Source organism: Rattus norvegicus, chromosome 7 (genome assembly GCF_036323735.1).
Source record: "Rattus norvegicus strain BN/NHsdMcwi chromosome 7, GRCr8, whole genome shotgun sequence".
In the NCBI taxonomy this organism is placed as follows: domain Eukaryota; kingdom Metazoa; phylum Chordata; class Mammalia; order Rodentia; family Muridae; genus Rattus; species Rattus norvegicus.
The window spans coordinates 34,186,076-34,210,167 of NC_086025.1; the positions used below are offsets into that span (position 1 = coordinate 34,186,076).

The following is a 24,092-nucleotide window of genomic DNA, read 5'->3' on the forward strand; positions in this document are numbered from 1 at the left end:
TAAAATAGAAAAGGTTAGAACGGGGAGAAGTCCGTTAGGGCCCAATTTTTACCTTCACTCACCATTCTGTGAGTTATTTCTTAGAGTATGGTTTTACAGACCATATATACATATAGATGTAAATGTATTGATAATTTCTATATAATAATAGAGCCACATTTGACATGTTTGTTTCAAACTATGGCATTATAGAAATCACAAGGAGTGGGTTTTATGATTAACGTCAACAAAAATTGTCAGCCACTGAAAACTAACAAATGTCTGTGTGGCACTCACAGTACACAAGGTGTGGGTTTTCAACCCAGGAGGCCTCAACTTAATCCTCCTGACTATTTGTTATTTTACTGTCCCTCTCTAGGGATAAGGAAACCCAGGCAGAGAGAGCTCGGTTGCTATTTCATGGTTACACAGCACATAAGAACCAGAACATCATAAATAGGAGATGGGGTCCGCTTTCACTATTGGAACAATATCTGGAATAGTGGAAGCTTTACATAAAGATCTTTTGAAAAATTATACAATATTAAAAGCCATATTTCAACATTCAACAGAGTAAACCAGGTCTTTTAACCTGGCGTTCATACATTTAACAATGACAAGATTTGATTACTATCCTCTATGGCTGGCATTTAAGGCTACAGAAAGTGGATGTTGAAATTTAAATGGCTCATGTAAAATTAAGGTTCTGAGATCTCTAGTGTCAGCATATGTTGCAGTTTGCATTTCCTTGCTCTTCTGGCTCAAGACATCACTGATATTTTTTTTAAATAATTTTCAATTAAAAAATATATGGTACTTTGTGACTGTTTTTTACTCTCCTACAACTCCTCCCAGATCCTATCCATTTCCCTGTCCACCCAACTTCATTCTCTCTCTCTCTCTCTCTCTCTCTCTCTCTCTCTCTCTCTCTCTCTCTGTCTCTCTCTCTCTCTGTCTCTCTCTCTTTTTCTCTCTCCCTCCCTCTCTCTCTTTCTCTCTCTCCCTCCCTCTCTCTCTCTCTCTCCCCCTCTCTCTCCATATCTCTCTCCTTCTCCCCAGAAAACAAAAACAATCAAATATTAAAATACATAAATGGAAAAAAAAGCTATATGACAAAGAGTACCAAAATAAAACAAAAGTAAAAAAAAATCCAATAAAACAAAAGATAGGGAATCTGTTTTTTGGTGGCCAGGTACTCATAGTCATGGGGCCTGTCGAGACTATAATTATTATACCTACTGACCCTCCATTGGAGAAAACTGATTTTTCCCTCCCCCCAGCAGGTATCAGTAGAAAAGTGCTTCTTAGGGTGGAACATTTTCTTAGTCCATTTTCTCTGTATTCTTTATTTGTCTGGTTTGAATGTGTGCACCCCTTGTGAGTACCATCACAGTCTCTCTGAGTTCATTTGTCTATCAGTCCTGCTGTGTCTTGAAGATGCTGTTCCTTGGAGTCACTCACCACCCCTGACTCTTACAACTTTTCCTCCTTTTTAAGCATAGATCCTAGAGTATTCGCGAGAGCTCTGACTGCTAAAGACATCCCAATTAGGGCTTAATGCTTAAACTTCTCTCTCTACATATTATTTAGTTGTTGGTATCCCTGTTAATCACCATCGACAGTCAAAAGGAAGTTTCTCTGGATAAAGTTGAGCAATACTCTGCCTTAGGGCATAGCTATATATCATTGTCTCTTTTTATTGCTCTAATATTTTAGCAGATAAGTAGTAGTAGATTTTCACCTAAGTTCATGACTTCCCTATTCTAATGTTCTTGGGGATGTTAATGGTATCAGATGTGGATTCCATCTCATGGAATGGGCCTTAAATACAATTAAAATGTGCCTGGCTAATCTCGAAGGAATATTCTCTCTTTTTTTTTCTCGGAGCTGAGGACTGAACCCAGGGCCTTGCGCTTGCTAGGCAAATGCTCTACCACTGAGCTAAATCCCCAACCCCGTGACTGGCTACTCTCATACCGTATATATGACTGCTGTACCATGAGCTCTTTCGGGCAAGTCCCTGTAGGTCATACTGTTTGTAGCTGGTGACACTGATGATGACATTTCTCATAGCATGCTAGTAATTAGAAGAAAAGCATCTAGTTGGGCACCAGTACTTTTCCTCCATGTTTGATGACATCATAAGTGGTGTCTTTAGGAATAGCAATTTACCATTTTGGAGGGTGACTAATGATCTGGGCAATATTCTTTGATGGATATTTGGTGTGTGTGTGTGGGGGGGAGGGCATCGGTAAGACTCCTTTGGCCAATTATTCTACACAATCCCTGACATAGAGCGTTTTACTTGGTAACAAAAGATATTTAGTTGGAACATTCTCTCCAATATTATGTGGTGAGTCCATTTAAATTCTCTTCTTTTTTTGTGTACATTTTAGGAATCTTCTACTATAGTAGGTTTCCATATAACTATTTTTAAAAAAGTATTTTTTTATTATTTATTTATTTGCATCCCAAGTGCTGCCCTCCTCCTAGTTACCCCTTGCAGAGTCTCTTCTCCCATCAACACTACCCTTAGCCTATAAGAAGATAGCACTCCTGGGGTAACTGCCCACTCCATGAGCATCAGGCCTCTGTAGGATTATTGTCTTTTTTTTCCAGAGCTGGGGACGGAACCCAGGGCCTTGGGCTTGCTAGACAAGCGCTCTACCACTGAGCTAAATCCCCAACCCCTCTCTGTAGGATTATTTGCATCCTCTTCTGCTGATCCCAGAGGAGGTGGCCCTCTGTTACTTATGTGCCTGGGGCCTTGGACTAACTCATGTATGTTCTTTGGTTCTTGGCTCAGTCTCTGGGAGTTCCCAGGGATCCAAGTTAGTCTTCCTGTGAGGTTGCCATCTCCTTCAGGGCCTTCTATCCTTCCCCTAACTCGTCTATAGGAGTCCCTGCCTTCCATCGAATGTTTGACAGTGGGTATCAGTATCTGTCTTGGTCAGCTGCTGGGTAGAGCCTCTCAGCGTGCAGCTATGCCAAGCTTCTCTGGCTGCAAGCACAGCACAGCATTACTAACAGTGTCAGGGATTGGTGCCTGCCTGTGGGATGGCTCTCAAGTTGGGTTACTCATCGGTCAGCCATTCTTTCAGTCTCTGTCCCATCCTGGTCCCTGCATTCTTTTAGACATGACCAACTTCTGGTCAAAAATTTTGTAGGTGGGTTGGTGTCCCCCTCTCTCCACTGGGGGTCCTGTCTAACTGCTGGAGGTGGTCTCATCATGTTCCACACCGTTGGGCACTTGCACTAAGGTCATCACCTTGAGTACTGGGAAGGTACCACATCCAAGATCTCTAGGAGTTGCTATAGGTCCCCTGACCACTCACCCCGCCAGCTGAATACTTCCATTTATTCTCCTGGCCCTCCAGGCTTCTCTCCTGTCTCCATCATACCTGACCCTGCCCACTTTTCCACTCCCTCTCCTTCTCTCAACCCATGTCCCTCCCTCTTTTTCCTCCCATGACTATTTTCTCCTCCCTTCTAGGTGGGATTAAGCCATTCTTACATGTGTCTTTCTTATTGTTTAAATTCTTAGTGTCTATAGGTTGTATCATGGATTTTCTGTACATTTTGGCTAATAGTCACTTATCAGTGAGTATATACCATGCGTATCCCTTTGGGTCTGGGTTACCTCACTCAGAATGGTATTTTCTTTTTTTTTTTTTTTTCTTTTCATTTTTTCGGAGCTGGGGACCGAACCCAGGGCCTTGCGCTTGCTAGGCAAGTGCTCTACCATTGAGCTAAATCCCCAACCCCAGAATGGTATTTTCTAGTTCTGTTCATTTGCCTGCAAATTTCATGCTGAACTCATTTTTAATAGCTAAATTTTATTCCATTATGTAAATGTACCACATTTTCTGTATCCACTCTTCCTCCGGGAGAAATCTGTGTTGTTCTAGCTTCTGGCTATTATAAATAGGGCTGCTATGAACATAGTGAAACACATGTTCTTATGGTAGGGTGGGGCATATTTTTGGTATATGCCTAGGAGTGGTATAGCTGAGTCTTAGGGTAGAACTATTACCTGTTTTGTGAGGACCCACCCAATTGATTTCCAAAGTGGTTGTACATGTTTACATTCCCCCCAGCGATCAAAAGTATTTCGCTTGTTGCACATTTTTGCCAGAATCTGCTATTCCTCACACTTTTCATCTTCGGCATTCTGACAGGTATATGACAGAACCTCAGAGTCATTTTCATTTGCCTTTCTTTGTTCCGTAAGGACTTTGAATATTTCTTTAAGTGGTTCTCAGACATTCAAGATACCTCTGTTGAGAATTCTTTGTTTAGCTCTGCACCACGATTTTTTGATTGGGATATTTGGTTTCTTGGACTCTAATATATAACATCTGCCAATGACAAACAACATATATGTCTCTTGGTGTCTGTGTTACCTCAGACACAGTGATTGTTTCTGGCACCAACTAATTTATTTACCTGCAGATAATTTAATCCTTCTGATCAGGTTAACAATATTCAATTGTGAAAATGTACCATATTTTCCTTATCTGTTCCTTTGTTGATTGGCAGATGAACTTGGTAGCTTGGCTTTTTCCATTTTCTGGCTGGCTATTACAGAACATCCATAAACACAGTTGAACAAGTATCTGTGTAGTAAGACGGAAAGCCCTTTGGGTATATGCCTAAATGTGGGATAGCTGGATCCTGTGGTAGGTCTGTTGCCAGCTTTTTGGAGGCATGATAATACCAGTTTCCATGTTGGATTTAGTACTTCACATACACATCAACAAGTAATAAAATTTTTCCCCCATGGGTTCCGTCCCCAGCTCCGAAAAAAAGAACCAAAAAAATTTTTTTTTCCTTTCCCCACATCTTATCCATCGCGAGATCTCATTTGTTTTATTAATCTTGGACCTTCTGACTTGGGTAAAACAAAATCTCAACATTTAATTTGCATTTTCCTGAGAACTAAGAATGCTGAACATTTTTTCAGGTTCTTCTCAGCCATTGTATTTCAGTTTTCTAGAACTCTTTCTTTAGTTCTATACCCCATGGGTTTTTTTTGTTTGTTTGTTTGTGTGTGTGTGTGTGTGTGTGTGTGTGTGTGTGTGTGTGTGTGTGTTTGGTTATTTGAGGCAAGGTTTCTCTCTGTGGCTCTGCCTGTACTGGAATGCACTCAGTAGACCAGGCTGGCCTCAGATGTAGAGACCTGTTTGTATTGCCTCATCAATGCTGGGATTAAACGCGTGCACCACCACGGCCAGCTCCATACCCCATTTTTAAATTGGGTTACTTGCTTTCTTTATGTTCAATTTTTAAAAGCTCTTTGTATATTCTAATTTAATAATGCTCTGTTTATTGTATAATTGACAAGTTTTTTTCCACTTTGTGGGTTTCCATTTTCTTGATATGATAGTGTCCTTTTGTTATACAGAGGGTGTTTAGTTTCATCAGGTACCAACCATATTGTCAGTCTTAATGTCTGAATAGGACCAATTAGGGTCCTGTTCAGGAAGTCTTTTCTTGTGTCAATTTTTTCAAGCCTATTCCCTAATTCTTTTTTTAAAAATCATATTCAAGGTATCTGGTCTTATGTTGAGGTCTTTGACACATTTTTAATATTCAAAAAAGTTTATTACTTTTTTTTTATTATTAAGGTTGCCAGTATCTGAATCTCAAGAAACTTTTTTTAATTGGATATATCATTTATTTAAATTTCTTTTTTTACATGCCAGATTTTATTCCCTCCTGGTCCACCCTCCAACTCTTCCACATCCCGCACCTCCTCCTTCACTCCCAGCTCCACACGATGTCCCCACCCCTCCTTCCCACCAGAACCCTAAACTCCCTTGGGCCTACAGTCTCTTGAGGGTTAGGTGCATCTTCCCTGACTGAACCCAGATCCTGCAGTTCTCTACTGTATGTGTGTTGGGGGGCTTATATCAGCTAGTGTGTGCTGCCTGCTTGGTGATCCATTGTCAGAGATCTCGGGGGTCCAGGTTAATTGAGACTGCTGGTCTTCCTACAGGGTTGCCCTCCTCCTCAGCTTCCTCCAGCTTTTCCCTAATTCAACCACAAGCGTAACAGCTTCTGTTCATTGGTTGGGTGCAAATATTTGCATTTGAGTTGAGTTTTATGCAGGGTCATGAAATTAGAACTATTCTCATTCTTCTACATTCAGCCATCTTGTTTGACCAGCACCATTTGTTGAAGATGCTGTTTTCCCCATGTGCATTTTTGGCTTTTTTGTCAAAAACCAGGTGTCTGTAGGTAGGTAGAATAATGTTTGTGTCTTCAGGTTTTTCTGTGTTGATCAATATAACTGTTTTTAATGCCAATACTATGCTTTTCTGTTTAAATTTATATCACTTTGTAGTACAATTTGAAGTCTGAAAGGCTGATACCTCCAACAGTTCTTTTATTATTCAGGATTATTTCATCTACTGAGTTTTGTTTGTTTGCTTGTTTGCGCTCTCTCTCTCTCTCTCTCTCTCTCTCTCTCTCTCTCTCTGTATGTTTTCAAATGGAATTTTGATGAGGAGAGAGATGATTGCTTTGAATCTACAGATTGTTTTGGGATGGAGGGCTATTTTACAAAATTAATCTTACCAATCCATGAGCATGGGAGAGCTTCCCTTCTTCTGATATCTTCTCCAGTTTCTTTCAAATGTCCTATAATTTTATATATATATGTATTATATATGTGATATATAATATATTATATATAATATTTTATATATATTATATGTGATATTATATATATATATATATATATATATATATATATATATATATATATATGAGGCTATTGTGGAAGGTATTGTTTCCATGATTTCTTTCTTAGGATATTTGTCATTTGTACATGAACTCCACTGATCTTCTTCTATTGTATTATCATTCTAGCTAAGACTTCAAGTTCTAAGTTTCATAGGTATGGAGAGAGTGGATTTCTTTGTATTGTTCCTGATTTTAGTGAAAATGCTTTGGATTTCTTTCCATGTATGAAGATGTTGGCTAAGAGCCTACTCTATATTGACTTTATTGCTTTGAATACAGGTCAATTCTAAAACGATTTTCAAAAATTTTTGCATTCTACTTTTGTCTAGCAAAAGTAGTTCATGTTTTTATGAACACAATAAATATACATACTTAGCTATCTTTATATTATTTTTCCTAGATTTTCTCATCAGACCTTATTCTCAGCCAGTTTCAGTAATTAATATCCAAAGCCACACGACTCAAGATTTCAAAGATAAACTTAAAATTAATGTTTCAACAAGCCTGACAAGGGTAGTCTTGGATTGAGTTTTTTCTTTAAATAATCTGATAATTGGACGCAGAAGTAAATGCTCTTATGTAGTCTAACTTGTCCCTAAACACATATGTACATACAAACATGATAAAAGGCATATCATTCATGGTTATTGGCACCTGGCTAGTTTAAAACAGAAAAGGTAAAACTTAAGTGTCCAACGTTTTCTCTTCAGGAGTCCAAAGGTAAGCCGGATTTGCTCCATTATCACCTAAGAGACCACCCCAAGTTTTTAAAACATTAGTACCAAATCCACAGAACATTTGCATTTTCATCACTACAGAAATCATTGCAGACCTCAGCATCATTGCCTCTGTGAAATGGTTCCACAGAGCTTCAATGGCTAAAAAGACTCCAAAACCTTTGCCATGTGACAAATTAGTCCCAGTTAGTTCAACAGTGCTCCAAACTTACTCACTGCACCTTCGGCAAAGTCTGTCTTATAACTGCTATCAGTGTCTGAATTCGGACTCTTCCATTCACTATGCTTGTCACTCAGTTTTCATCCTGTGGGTCAAGACCCCTCCAGGATCAAATGACCCTTTCCCAGGAGCCCTATGTCAGATATTCTGCATGTCAGATATTCACATTACAGTTCATAACAGTAGCAACATTAGAGTTATTAAGTAGCAATGAAAATGCTTTTATGGTTGGGTGTCACCATAATATGAAGAAATATATAGAAGGATCATAGCATTAGGTAAGTTGAGAGCCACCGCTTTAAAAAGTCAGACCAGATGCCCTCATAGATCTGATAGGACCATTCTACACAGAAAAGAGCAGGAAAAAAAACTAGGACAAAGGAGACCAAAACATGATGTCTCCCTGAAGCTACTCACTGTGGGAAGACAACAGAGTAGCCATCTCTGTACAGTCACCATCTCCAGTTATGTTTGAGTTCTTAGACTTGGGCCCTCTTTTACCAAGCACTGAAGTTGAGCCTTAGAGATACAGGATGATGGGAAGATGAGATCTCTGGCATTGACGGTGTCTAAGACTCTGGTGTCATTCAGTGATTTATTTAGCATCACTTACAGTCTTTTTAGAAATTTGAAATATGTGTACATCCATATCCACACAAGAGAAGCACATTTCTATATTTCTCCAGATCTCTTCTGATTTTTTCCCCCAAAATCTCCTATTACTTTCATAAAAAGAATAACTTGGTTACATGTATGTCATGTGTCTGTGTGTGGAAGCTCTCCGATTTCAGGTACTGTTTTCTTCACTTTCTACAGACCTTGATCCTTGTCAACAACAAGATCAGCAAGATCAGCCCAGAGGCATTTAAACCTCTAGTGAAGTTGGAAAGGCTTTATCTGTCTAAGAACCACCTAAAGGAGCTGCCCGAAAAATTGCCCAAAACACTCCAGGAGCTTCGACTCCACGACAATGAGATCACCAAACTGAAGAAATCTGTGTTCAATGGACTGAACCGTATGATTGTCATAGGTAATTATAGCTTGAAGATCAGGACCTAGGGGACATGATGACATTTTGGGGAATCCCTAACTGCAGGAAGGGGATGAGCTCAAGTGAGTCCTGTGTGTCAGAAGACTGTGTGACTATCGGTCTTGTCCCAAGAAAGGAGACAAGACACCTGTGCCAGACTCTTTCTTCTTTGACCTTGGTGATCTGGCATGGAGGGAAGGCTGACCATATCTGATCAGATAAGCAGGATATAGAGTAGACAGTGCTTCATGAAAGAGATTTGGGACAACCTTTCCATAGCAGAGTTTCATTGTGTTCTGAACACAACACATCTGTAGCTTATTTGCCTTCTAAAAGTAAGGTTTTGTGGTGTGTGTGTGTGTGTGTGGCACATGTGCGCACGTGAGTGTGTGTGTGTGTGTGTGTGTGAGAGAGAGAGAGAGAGAGATTATTTAATGTAACTTTATATAATTGTTTTGAAAATGATAGCTTTAAATTCTCTAATAATATTTAAAATTGCTTAGGAAATCTCTAGCATACAGCATTATTTATATATTAACACCTGCTTAGATTTCTGGAAGAATTACAAATACTGCCATGGCTTTTTTTTTAATAAATTGGTTTTTTGTTTTTTTAAACAAATACATGCTTTTATTATTTCTTTGACTAACTAGTTAATTAATTAATTCATACATTGTTTCATTGCATTGAAGGAGATTCAATCTGCCCTTGAATGTTGAACTTCCTGTCAGAACCTCTCTAGTGTTGGGGTTATGGGTCCATTTTCTGTCCCATAACAGCAGGTTTTGTTTTAGTAGGATAAAGTTTCATTTGGTTTTGATGCTCTCTGAAAGAATCTGGTTTCTCAATCAAGAAGTTATGAAGCTAAAAAATGTGTTTTTTTCTTTCTAGAATCCTCACTGAAACAGGCAGACATCATATATTCCATCTAATTTGCACCTTTTGTCTTTGTAGAACTGGGCGGCAACCCACTGAAAAACTCTGGGATTGAAAATGGAGCCTTGCAGGGAATGAAGGGTCTCGGATACATCCGCATCTCAGACACCAACATAACTGCTATTCCTCAAGGTGACAGGAAATTCTCCAAAATGTTTTGAAAAAAGTCAACCTCAACATTTTTGAAATAATTTTTAAATAAATGATTGTGGAGGTTAAAATTGGGGCACACGTGGCAAACCTTAGCCTCAATGAACTCTCAATTCCTGGCGTGGTGTTTCTAGAACCTGGTTGACAATTGGGTCATGTAGGCACACATAGAATGACCTTAAAATCCTTTTTTAAGGTGGTACTTAAGATGCAGTAAACTTGTATTCTGCCTTTATGGTTTCCTAAAGAAAAAAAACATAGTAAAAGTGCATTAGCACTAAGTTTTAAAAAAGAATAAGGAAAAAACATATTCCTAGTAGTATTTCTGAAACTGAGTTAAGTGTGAGCTTACTTTTCCAATCCTGTAGAGAATTCTTGTCACCACAAAACTTTCCATACATCAGCATCTCAGTAAGGAGATCTAATTGATCACTTAGTTTTGGTGATCAAAGAGAATGTAGACATGAGGATCTTGGATTCAAGTTTTCACTTGAATTTGAGAGTTCAAGGACTCTCAAGTTCTTAGGGTTAGGGTCTGTCTCAAAGGTAAATAGCAAAACACGTGGTTTATAGATAAGTAAGGAACTAATAATGCCTCCTATTTTCTCATTTGAAAATGGATTGAAGTTTTAAGCTTAACCAATGTACACTGGAGGCATGTGAGTGGGTAGGAGACTGTTTCTGTGTCAACCAGAACCAGACCATTTAAGGGTGGTCACATTCATCAGATCCAAACCTGCTTTTGCTGCCATATAGAAGCCTGTCCTGGTGAACCATAAAAGGTGATAAAACACATTTAAAAAAGTGCCTTGAATTTCAATTTCCTCCTACCTTAAAGTACAGTCTCAAAAAAGTCTCTCCATATTTCCTACCTATCCCTCAATCCAGACCTCCCGAGCACAGATGCTCTGTTCTGAAACTGGGACTAGATGCAAATTCTCATCTATAAGAAACATTGGTTATTTTTTACTGTGCTTTTACAAAATTAACTCTTAAATATAATTAGACCATAGAAACCTTCTGCAAACCCCAACCTACCTCACAGTCTTTTTATACAGAGGGTGGTTTTGGTGCCCTGAGGATAGGCATATATATAATATATATATATGTGTGTGTGTGTGTGTGTGTGTGTATTATATATGTAACATAGGCATGTTGTGTAATAGATTAATGAATAAGATAGATAGCTAGGTTAGCACATTTTTATTTATAATGTAAAAGATATGTTTATTTTGAATATCTAATTTTTGAATGCAACTAATGCTCTTTTTATATAAAGAAAAGGAAAATCAATATATATCCACATATATTCAATTAACTATGGATCAAAAATACTTAAAAGGTTTTATATGTGTATCAAATGTATAATATTAAGATAATTTAGAAACTAAAGACACACGCACATAGGTTTGATGCAAACATATCATTTATACAATGAAGGTAAACATCAGAAGATTTTGGCACACAGGGTTCTGCAGATCCTGTTCTTCAGACTCTGAGGTGCAGTATAGCTATACAAACTGAGAAGTGTGTGTCCATGCATACTATCTACTCTGGATGCATACTGTGAGCTATGCCTAATATAGCCATAATATCTTAAAGTTTTGGAAGTGAAGCAGTTGAAAATTTCCCAGTGTTTGCTGCTATCATGTGACTTACATTAGTCATAAATTTTGACTTTGACTTTGCAGTCCCCAAAAGTGTCTTGCAGTGGCAAATTTCATCACGTGGTGTCTGTTTTCCTTTACTTTTTATTGTTCTTTCTATCCTGGGAACTAAGTATCATCACCTCAGGCTTGCTTTCATTGAATTCGTCTTAATCACAGAACTTACAATTACAATTAATTAAGCACCCATAAGTGCTAGATACTGTGCCATACACGTTTTATGGATTTAAGTGTCCCTATCTAGCAGTACTGTTTCATGAGAAAATCAGGGATTAGGAAGTTGAGTTATATATCAGGGTTTTAGAGATGAGAATTGATGGGGCTGAGATTTTGATTGGAGACATCAGAGTTCCTAGGATCAACTATTTGACTGAAGTTCTTTTCCTCACTCATATATGTATTTCTCGATTTATTGTTACTAGGCTGGGAACCTTATGCCTGCACCTCACAAGAGCCTGGTTAAATTTTCTCCCATAACTCCTGGAAATGCAAAGTCAGTGCAGTAGAGATTGTAATACTGTAGTTTTGCGTTAAACCAATCCAGTAAGGGGTGTAGCATAGTCAAGGCATTCTTTGACTTTAGATTAAATATTCACATCTGTAATGCATGAGTTTAATCAACTGCAAGTGGAAATTTTAATGTCATGTATATCCTAGCACTAAACTGGGGATTAATAAATAGAATAAGGCTTGTATTCTTTATAGGTAAAATACCTGTACCAAGCTGGTCTTTTATTTTCTCCCCCAAATGACAAAGTTAAAAAGAAAAACAAGAAACCAACATATCACTAAAGAACAGACTCCTTGGCCAAATGTCACTATGGGGAAAGATGATGCGGGTCATTTAAAGTTCACTTCCCTGAAATAGTGTAACCTTTTTCCCCCCATAGTCAAATTCCTCCAGGCCTTTACTTTTGGGAAACTCATTCGAGAGAAGAGCAGCATTTAGTAGCCAGGAAGCAGCCATAGTAGAGCTGCATAGTGGTATTCCAGTAGCGCTGCTTAAAACAGCAATGGCAACAGCAACAGCAACATTTCATTGGGCTAGAGAAGGACTTCTGTATCTTGAATTTGCTTTACATTTTTTTTGTCACACAGGAGAACTTTTAAGTTTTGATTTATTTATGTCCAGAAGAAACTAGTGGCTGAACTATTTTTATTACAAACATCATTATGATTTCCTAATATTTATTCATGAGCAAAATTCAATTATTTCATTTTCTTTGGCTTAAAGAATGATATCTTATACTCTCCTCTCTCGATGGGGGCAAAGTACACGTCCTGTTTAAAATTGACAAAGGTATAACTTTGAGTCTGCTTCCTTACCAAGGAGGGGAGTTACAAAATAAACAACCTTGATGTTATTGAGCAAAGCGACACAGTCAGTGTTTGATACACACCAGTGGCAGAGCCAGTGGAAGCTTATCTATCTGCTTATTTGACTATTTATTCTTCATTTGTCTTCATAGAACAAGCTATTCAAAAATGTACTTCCCTGAAAAAATGGAAAATTTTAAAACAAACATAAAATTATGTCAATAAATAAAATTATTAACATAATTTGCTGGATGTAATGCAAACTTCACAGTAATGATATCTGTTATTTCCATATTCTGTGTCTTTACAAAAATCATTCAATCAATCAATCTTACTTCAACCAGGTACTAGATCTATAGGTATCAATTCACTATTTTCTTGTAGCTGTTGCTACTCACTAAAGCAAAACGCTGCATTATGACCAGCCATGTCCTTTAAAGGCAGGAAGAAATGAAAAGTTCAAATACTGCTTACCATTTACTTTACTAAATCTGTGGAATGAACAACCATTCAAGAAGCAGTGTTGAGTTTAGTGGGCCCTTTGGATCTTAGATTATTTGCTCAGGTGTTCTACATAACGTCAGGTTACTGGATTATAGGGCTCTGCAACCCCTCTTCTGAGGAACCAGTCTGAATTTAATAGGTCCACATAAGTATTAGATGTTGCTGGGTAGCATAGTGTGCAGGCATCAAATGCTCTCACAAAGATGTCTAAGGGCCAACACCTGCACAATGCACTGAATACTCGCTATGAATAATCCTTGCAAATAAAATATCTCCTTGCATTTATACATAGACTTAGCTGATACACTGATACGTAATCCCTGCACTACAGTCAATCTCCTCATTTCATGCCCTTGCATCATGAGTTTTTTTAATACAATAATGGCAATGTAAGTAAGCTCACCGACGCAGGTGGAGACAGTCACGAGAGTCGGTGTTTGACTTCGGTTCTACAGTTGTCAGGCCAAAAATCTGTCGCTTGATACAAACAGTCCTTAGCCTCACTCAATGTGTCTCTAAGATAAAAGCCGTAAAGTACCACATCAGTTTAAAGTGTGAGCCTTGTTTTTATAAAAAGAAAGAAGGAAAAGGATGGATACCAAAATGATTTGAAACGGTGTTTAGAAACTCACAGCATGGGTACCCATTGAAGTATATTCTGTATTCATCACGTTTGTTGGCCAACTCAGCATCTTCTTCTGCTTGTTTCTTCCAGGTCTGCCCACTTCTATCAGTGAACTGCATCTGGATGGCAACAAGATCGCCAAAGTTGATGCAGCCAGCCTGAAAGGAATGTCTAATTTGTCTAAGTAAGAAATACGTCACTTTCTATCAAGGACGCCAAGGGGAGGGTGTTATTCATCTTTAGAAACACAATGCTCTATCAAGTTTTTAAAACTATCACACGTTATTGTTGTTTTTAAGTAAAACTCCAGCTTACTGGATGATTTCTTGGCAAAAGTCAATGAACTATTACAATTACTGTAGACAACAAAATTGGTCACTTGTTTTTTATGTCATGTGAATACTGTATTGCTTATACTTCTTTTATACAGGTGCCCAGTTAAAACAGGTTCCAAATGTCCACTTAATATACTCTAATTCAATGTGATCAAAAAGAAAGTTAAGAAAGACTATAAACAGTTTGTCCCAAATTTGAGAATGTGTTCAAATGACACTTGTATGGGCATTGAAATATTACTTTGAGAGAAATGGCACCAAAATTATCTAACCCATATTCTCTTAATGGCTTAAAAGAAAATGCCATTGTACAGTTACTTCAGGCTCACAAAAGAAAAAAAAATTTTGTGGCATTGCCTAACTGTACAAATGTTTATGACCAGACGTCTGCTTTCTAACTTGGATTCAATCCCCCTGTGCTTCAAACTTGATTACATAAGAAAAAGTAAGCCAATGAGACGAGCTTGTTTGGTAGTTTTCGAGGAATACTCTGTCCCTGACAAGCATATAGCTGAATAGTCTTAAAAAGCAATGTTCCTGCTGTAGCATTATGCCAAGTCAACATGGCCAATGAATGACTACACAAAGCACGTCTCTTTATTGTAGAGAAACATCAGTGACCGAGTTAATACACGAGGTCCCATTCCCTATTTTTGTATGTAATCCCCAATGACACAGTAGATGCTGAAGAGAAAATATAAATATGCCATGGTGACTACAGCTACAATTTCCTCCGTAGTATCACAAGTAATAAGAAAAGTTCCATATAGAAAAATTTAACCAGAGTCTCTGATATAAAAATCTTCATCACAGTAGTATTACATCATATATCACTCATTTTTCTTTATTAAATAATTCCCTCTAGCTGCAGACAAGAGGGGGCAGATAAGTTGCATTATTTATTACATCGCCATTAGAATCTTATTTTCAGGTTATTATTATTATGATGATTAATGGCAGTGGTATAAAAGTGGAAGACTTTAAGGTTCAAAAAGGGCAATATTCAAAATATATGTTTCTTTAGAAAAAAATTTTATCTTACAAGAGAAGCAGTAAATAGATCCTGTAACTCTAAACTCTAACGCTGATGACACGTGCTTTTGAACAGGAGCTAAAGTTCTAATAAATTGTGAAAGGGATAATAAAAAATTCAGGTTTCTTGGTAAGTTTAATATTCTATATCATTACTGTATTTGTAGGATCAAATAACTAGATACTTGAGTTTATCAAATATACTTCTTTTATCATCAAATTTAGGAAAAAATTTTTCATTAAACCCTCAAACCATCTTATTATTGAGTGGTTTGAACACAACAAATGTATTGGTGTTGAAAATTAAAAAAAAAATCTAAACCAGCAAAAAGAAATACATGTCCATACAGTCATCTGTAGATATATACATGACATACACATACATGTGTGTCATCATGTCCTTTTTTTAGGTCAAATATTTTGCAATAGTAAACATGGCTTTTGCTGTTTCCTTTAATCCATGGAGAAATATAGACCCTCAAAAACACTGAGTGATTGATTATAGGAATAAACACTCTAAAATAGCATTACTCTTGAGAAGTTGTTGGGAATTCTATAATTTAAAAGAAATATTCCAGTGCTTAATTGAAAACAAGGACTTGGAATGTCACAAGGTATAGGAGACACAACTCTGACGTAGAAAAGCAAGATCCATAAGTAATAGACAGACATCTAAGAGGAAGGGAAAGTCTAGTGTTTTAAGCAAAATGTCAAATTAATAATCAATAGTTAAAACAATTAGTGATTCTACTTATGCCCCCAAATCTGCACATTTTAATCATTTTCCATATAATTGCTGTATCTGTAGGGTCAAATAACTAAATACTTCAGTTTATCAAATACATTTCTTTCATAATCAAATCTAGGGGGGGAAAACCTTCTCATTAAACCATCAAACTGTTGTATTTCTCATTATTCAATGGTTTGAAAATTAAGGCAAGACCATATATAAGGGTCTTTAATTATGTGAGGCCAGTATCTAAAGTCTAAGGGGCTCAAGTCTGGTCCTACCTAAAGGGTTGGGAAACCACTCTGCAATCTCCAGGCCTCTCTCAAGTGTGAAGATGCGTGATTAACATCTCCCTCTTTGCAGCTGTTTGATCTCTTTCACTATTCTGTGGTCAACCACTCTCTGCCCTATGGATCGACATCACTCTGCTTTGGGGACTTTTATCCCCAGAAGGTTTAATGAACAAGTCATGCCTCCAAGCCAATTCTTCTGGCTTGGAATCGCATTAATATCATAGAATTCTCATTCATTATGCTTTTAATTAAAAAAAAAAGAAACCAAGACCTCAACCATATTAAACTTATGTAACATAGAGAAATGAGTCAGATGTCTGAGAGGGAAGAAATGAAACTCACACCAGGCTGATCAAGAGTGCATTTAAAGGATCACTGGGGAAGTTTTATCTAATACAACACTCTAATTCCACTGCTTGTTCTAGAAAGCAGGTTTATTAATGTTTTAGAATGTTATTCCTTCAATTTTCTGTGAATAAATGTTTATGATAAATGGGCAGTTACTCCAGTTCCAAAGTGACTAAAAGGATACTATTTCTTTTTGTCTTTTACCAAGTGAATCTACGTGTTCATTACATATAGAAATCAACTTGTGGTTATTTGTCGAATATGTCAAATTCTACTCTGATTCTATGCTAGAACTGGACATGCTATAAGACAAGTGCTATTTCAAAGGAACGGCATACAAGTAGTAGCTAAGTCATAGCACTGCCTTTGATATTTTCCAAGGATTTCTCAGGATGCTACAGCAGAGTGTTTATTGAGAGTTAAGAACAGGCTTTGGGGTGTGTCAGGGGTGGAGACATTTCTATTGGTAAAGTGATTGCTGTGTGGTTATGACTACCCGAGTTCAGATTCCCTATGCAAAAACCAAGACATGGCAGCACTTACTCTGGAACAAAAAAACACAAGAGAATCTCTGGCACTTACTGACTAGCTAGTTTTGCAAATTAATGGGCTCAGGGTTCCGTAAGGACTGTCTCAAAACCTAAAGTGGAAAATTATGAAGAAGGTATCCAGTGTTGACATCAGTCCTCTGAACCAATGCACATACAGTTTATCTGCCATGCACCCTCAAACAGACTTGCACTTAAACACACACAGACACACACACAGTCACACACACACACCACACAGACACACACACACAGACACACACACAGACACACACAGACACACACACATAGACACACACAGACACACACAGACACACACACAGACACACACACATAGACACACACAGACACACACATAGAGACACACACAGACACACACATACAGAGACACACACAGAGACACACACAGACACACACATAGACACACACACTGCACACACACACACACACACACACACATTGCTCACGCACACACAGGGAGTACAGGTTTTCCTAGGCTCAGAATGGTTGAAAGAAAAACACTCTGACAGGAACAGCTGATGCAAAAGCAATGGTGTGTTACTGTTTGCTCAATTGCCTACTGACTATAAGAAAGGCATTCCTGGCTACTGTGCACACCAATTTCTGTTCTCCTCTGCAGGCTGGGTTTGAGCTTCAATAGCATCACCGTTGTGGAAAATGGCAGTCTGGCTAATGTTCCTCATCTGAGGGAGCTCCACTTGGACAACAACAAACTCCTCAGAGTGCCTGCTGGGCTGGCACAGCATAAATATGTCCAGGTAACGCAAAGCCAGTCCTGTTTATGAGACCTATCCTGAGAAGAGTCTTCCCAGGGTGATTCTGGGAAGAAGGGAACTCTCCACAGAGGGTTTTTTTTGTTGTTGTTGTTTTGTTTTTGTTTTTTTTTTTATGTCATGGCTCTTTAGTGTAACAAAATCGCGTGAGGTGGAGGTTTGAAGAACATTTATGGCCTGAACTCAGAACGCCAGTATGGCTAGGTTCTGGTGAGGGCTTCACATAGATATTGAGTTCCTGATGTCACCCCTTATTGTCACATGGTAGAAAGTACCGTCCTGTAAGGGTAGCAATCCCATTTGTGACTGGTCACTTCCATAGGTCCATCTCACACCCCGTGTTATTGAAGGTTTTAAAACATGAACTTGGGAGGATACAAAACTCAAACCATTGTATGGAAAGGAAATTTAAAAATTGTCATGTATACATTCTTCTGCAGGAAACATGTTTGGCTTATTAATTCTCAAAACAAATGCTCCTTGGTTATTTTATAAAACTCACTGCTAAAATAAATGTTTCTTATCAGTTTAGCCTGATCCAAGGTCATTGATCAGTGTAACACATAGGTACCTGTCGTAAAAAGCAATGGCCAAAGATGGTGTGAAGAGTGATGTAGAATAAGCAAGGTTTAACTATAAGCCAAAAGTAGAAAAAAGCAACGCACTGACTCAATTTTATATAAATTATCAAATTATATAACTTGATAAAGATAGAAATACTGGGACCAGTTGTCGTTTGATAGTCTCAGTGTCTATAAATCTACAAAAAAAAACCAATCCTACTTACTAAGTAGTGACTAAAATAATTATGTATAATGCCAGACTTCCAGTGCTACTTTGAGAAATTAAAATTAAAACAATGTTTATTCAAGTTACACACTTAAGAAAAAAATAAAACTATAACGAAAATCCAGTACTTTTAGATAGATTTACACCACTGACTTTCAGTGAGGGTGTGTGTGTGTGTGTGTGTGTGTGTGTGTGTGTGTGTGTTAAAATTTTTTTCCATTTTGATTTGTTTTGTTTTTGATTGTTTGAGATGAATCATTTTGTAGCCATGGCTATCTTGGAGCTCACTATGTAGACCAGGCTAACCTCAAATGCACAGAGGTTCTTCTGCCTCTGTAGCTCAAGTGCTAGGGTTTAAAGACTTTGGTCCTAACATTATTCTATTCAAAAGCTCTTTTTATTTAAATAGTTGTTAAGTTCAATCACTGTATCTCAGGAACAATATTTTGACACATATTACAGGTAAAATAACATATCTGTGTTGCTGGTGGCTCAGATCAGTCTGATCTTCCGCTCTGCTCTCAGTAATATGAAAAGCAAAGGACTCATCTCCCTTAGTTGTGGAGATAAACTCCAAGTTCAACTGGCAAGAAATGTGACTTTGACTGAGTTTAATGAGTGTTTGACATGGTAATGAGCAAAACACTTCACATGTTTTCTCTCGGGTGTTGATTATTTTCAGTGAGGGGGCTTCGCAGGGTTAGTGGATTAATAGACTTTGTTGCCGTTTGTTTTTTAAATGAGTGACTTAGAAGACCTGAGGAAATGAGCTGTCTTTTTTAACTGTTAAGGTTTCTGTGGAGCTCTGTTTTGTGTTTCGGTTCCACCATCACCTTTTTCCTTTGTGTTTTTTTCTCATTAGCTTAGCAGGCACTACAGAGAGCGTGGAATTGCTTTAGCAGGCACATTAAAGAAGGGAGCACAGTAGAAAACATCTTCTGTTCCTCTTGATGCCACTTCATGTCATCTTGATTCATATATTTGGCTCTAAGCTTCAAGTGGCAGCATACTTTATCTCGTCAGTCACAAAGGAAGACAACTGAGTGTGATGCTTTGAAGTTTGTTGAATTTAAGGAAATTATTTCCACAGTAACATATTGGAAAAGAACTATACTGAGCTCTGTCTCCCTAATTTTTAGAACCTGCATCCTATTTACTTCTTTTCTTCACGATCCTAAGGATTTCTCAATTTTTTTGTAAAACTTATAAATATTAATTTTTTATTTCCATTATAAAGTTTTAATTCTTTGAGAGGTTCGTGCATAAGACAAAGTATTTTGCCTACATGTATTATATTTACCTGTTATCCCTCCTCCCTCTAACGCTCTTGTGTCCGTGTCTCAATCCTCAACCCCTCAAACATCATATGCTCCTTGCACTCTGTCTGTCTGTCTGTCTGTCTGTCTGTCTGTGTGTGTGTGTGTGTGTGTGTGTGTGTGTGTGTGTGTGTGTGTATGTGTGTGTAAAGCACAGAGTTCAATTTGTGCTGCTCATATATTCATGGGCCATCCACTAGAAGGTTCACTGGTAACTATCTCTGTTGGTTGGGAGTATGGTTGCATAGTCTTCTAGAAAACTAGAATCTAAAAGGTAGGGGAGAGACATGAATGTGAAGATATATTGTCTAAGAAATCAAATAAATGCATAAAACATTGTTTAGTGATAGCTTCTATGAGTCTAGATAAAGACAAAATCTCTGAATTAAGAATGTCAGGGAAAACAAGAGAAGGCTTGGCTGTTATGAGGAAATGAGGCTACAAGCCTTTAGGTGTCTTGGTGAAGTTTCTGTTGGTGAGGAAGCCTGTGTGTGACAATGGGCTGCGCTCGGACAGTAACAGGATACAATACAGGCTCAAGGAGAATGGCTTCAGGCTGCAAGATGTGAAGGCCCTTGGTACGGATTCATTTTAACTTCTGCAGGAAATGACAAAGTGTAATTCACTTTTGTGTCATGGAGAGTCTCCCTTACAATTTACATTGTGGCATGGCATTTTTTTTTTTTTTTTACTATACTTTCCTCGGGATTCCTCTGTCATGTAAAATGACAGAATGGGTTTTTGGAAACCAAAGGAGAATATAAGAAGAGCTGTTGGCAATGTTAATAGTTGGAGTCGAGGCCCCAGAGGCTTAGGCTGGGTTGAGGAAGTGGACACGAGGGTCACTGCACCATGTGTGCACTTTGAAGATAAGGTGGTGGGACCGATGGTGCGGAAGCGGATCGCAAGTGTCATGCCTCTAGCCTGCACATCTAGAGTGACTAGCATGCAACTTACAGAGACAGGGCATGTGGAGGAAGGAGAAGCAACTTTGAAAGGAAGGCAGAAAATGAAATTTGGCTCGGGGAATGGTTACCCATTCATAACACACTGTCCAAATTAAAAATAGGATTTACGTGAAGAACCTCAATACCAAAATGGAGAATAATCTTTGCATACTACTTCCTGTTGTAGGTCGTCTACCTTCATAACAACAACATCTCCGAAGTTGGGCAGCATGACTTCTGCCTCCCTTCATACCAGACTAGGAAGACTTCCTACACTGCCGTGAGTCTTTATAGCAACCCTGTCCGGTATTGGCAAATTCACCCACACACCTTCAGATGTGTCTTCGGGCGCTCTACCATTCAACTTGGGAACTACAAGTAACTCCCAAACAGCCTCATTTTTATAATCGGGAACAAAAAAACCAATCTGTCAATATTATTGCTAAAAAGAAAAAAATATTTTGAAAAAGAAAGAATGCTAGATTCTGGAAATTCAAGTATAGCGCGGATGCCTTTCCCGTATGACTTATCATGCATCAAGCCAAATATACAGATTGAATAATTACCTACAATAAAAATATTTTATCTGTAGTATTCAGAATCACTTTTAAAATTTTCTGTAGATGTGAACTGAGGTATCGAAGTCTGGTGTAATCATAGATGTCAACATTTAATAAAGCTAAAAGGAACAGAATACAAAGTCTTCTGTAATTCATAGAGCTAAATTGACTCTTTTGACATAAAGTCAAATGTAGAACTCTAGCAATGTATTAATCTCCTTTATTATTGGTAAAGTCTTATTTGAATATCTAAGTTCAACATGGGCTATGTAAAATTTTCACTGTCATACTGAAAAACAATAAAATTTAAAAAATGCATTCAAAATGGATATTTTGTAAATGTTTAATTCTAAATATTTTTGAAATTTCTGGGCAATTGACAGTAATAGTATCTATTTTCAAAATTCTTAGCATTAATTCTACTACTTTTATTTACATTTGAGAGTGACAATGTATATTATATACATCCAGTATTATGCTTAGAAAGCATGAAGCAGATTCTCTCTTATTAGCATAGAGACTTCATATTCCAGTACTAATATGAAGTCAGCTTTAAAACTAGGACGCCTACAAATCAGACCGTTTATCTAGACATTTCTGCATTCACTGATGTATAAGGAATAGATGCTTCCGTTAGTTAGCCACTGGCTTTTGGGGATTCAAAACAGCTATCAAGTCAGGCTTAAATATGTGTCAGGAGTGGGCAGCAGAACTTAGAGGATGTATGACTTGGAATGTTGGTGACGTACCTAGTGGGGAAGTATGTAAGAACAGCCTGTTTCTGCAACGGAGTTGGCTATATTCTAGTCAGCAATCATAAGACAGACAATTAAGCCTTGGTTTTAACCAAAAGGGATGTGCCCATTATTTGGGGCGAGCCTTCAGGTTCAGCTCACATGGAGATCTCCCCAACTTTCTCTGCCTCCTCCTTTAGCATTAACTGCCCTGTCCTAAGCTACTTCCTTTCAATTCCAGGCTGCAGAATATGAACTTAACCTGCTATTTTACCTTCTCTGAACAGGCAAGCCTATTATTTCAGAGTGTCTAGAAGGCACTGTGAGTTTTTTTCTAATTCTTACACGTCATTTCCCGATCTCTGATGTGTGAATATTATTAAAACCAGCTTTCACAGAAGGGAACTCAGGTTGAAACCTAACAGCATCCTCATCCAAACAAAGACGTTGACTCCCTTTGGCTCTTTCAGATGTTTTGAAGGCTATTGTCTCTCTTCCTTTCCTCTCCTTCTATATTCCTATCTCCCCCGATGACCATGCCCCCTCCAATTTGTCAATTTCCCCCTTCAATTCATTTGTGTCCAATTAGTGCCCTTTCAAGCGCTCCTCCCCGTGATTGGCATGGTCTCCTTTTACTTTCCTGAATTTGTGGGCTTCCTCTTCACTCAACTCATGTCTCTGTAGCCATGCAAACCCCTGTTTATTTTTATGAGGTTAATTGCTAGCCTTATTCCAGAGCAAATAGAGTCCTATTCAGATACACTTTTCTTTGCTTATGTCTTATAGGACCCTCCCTTTGTTTTCTCCTACTTGTTTGTGTTTCAAGTTTCACATTGATGTTTTTGACTCATTTAGAATTAGACACACACACACACACACACACACACACACACACACACACATATATGTAGTTGAACCTCTTACACTGATAATGCTCTCCTCCAGAGCCATAAACTATCTAATATTCATCTCAATACCAGGCATAAGAAACTCCTTAAGGTTGCTGGTCAGGAGAATACATGCGTCTCCAAAACAATTCACTCCCCTCAGTTGCCTTGGAGACTTTAAAAGTAAACCCCTCATGTTGAAAACTTCATGTGTTCAGACACAAGACTTGGAGGTCCAGAGCTGTATCAGACCTCAATGCCTACTCCCTGAATACTACTTTCATAGTCCTACAAAGTGCTTTGGACGCTCCCAGGGGGCGGGAAATAAAAGTCTCACCCAGCTGTGAAATCCATTAACTATAACAACTAGGATTCCAAGATGTCCCTGAAAGCACAATGTCTGTATTCATAGCTTAGTGGTAACCAACATCTGAACGGAGTTAAGGAACACATCACAGGAGGGAATTGTGATGAACACTGGAAATGTAGTCAAGTACATGTGACTCAATGACTTGTGATGTCACAGGCCTTAGAGGAGAATCTATTATCACCACTTTAATAAACTAGCGAAATTCCTCACTTTATTTTAAATGTTTATTCTTATACCCATAGACAAGCATAGTTCCCAATCCTTACTGGAAAAGTGTCTCTTTGCAACAATGAAAGATCAATACAGAAAACCAGGACTAGTCACAATGCAGAGATCATCTGATTTTAAAGAACACAGTATCAGTGGATATATCTATAATGCTCCTAATTTTCAGAGAACATTGAAGAAGAGGGGCCAGAAAGAGTATTAAGGCTAGAAACACGGAAATATTATGTGAGATTGTGTTTATTATAAATAAAAGGTGAATTTTACCGGTG

At 38.0% G+C, this 24,092-nt stretch overlaps 1 protein-coding gene across 4 annotated transcripts in view; it reads left to right on the forward strand.

The window, feature by feature from the left end:
- Dcn (decorin) overlaps positions 1 to 21,929 on the forward strand; it is a 40,032-nt gene extending 18,103 nt beyond the window's left edge. For all 4 annotated transcript variants that reach the window (NM_024129.1, XM_006241285.2, XM_063263107.1 and 1 more), the window contains exons 4-8: positions 8,500 to 8,713; positions 9,668 to 9,781; positions 14,003 to 14,096; positions 17,839 to 17,977; positions 21,232 to 21,929. In NM_024129.1, the coding sequence (NP_077043.1) occupies positions 8,500 to 8,713; positions 9,668 to 9,781; positions 14,003 to 14,096; positions 17,839 to 17,977; positions 21,232 to 21,426 (756 nt within the window). In that variant the 3' untranslated portion in view covers positions 21,427 to 21,929. The remainder of the gene's footprint in view (positions 1 to 8,499; positions 8,714 to 9,667; positions 9,782 to 14,002; positions 14,097 to 17,838; positions 17,978 to 21,231) is intronic.
- The last annotated feature ends 2,163 nt before the right edge of the window (positions 21,930 to 24,092 follow it).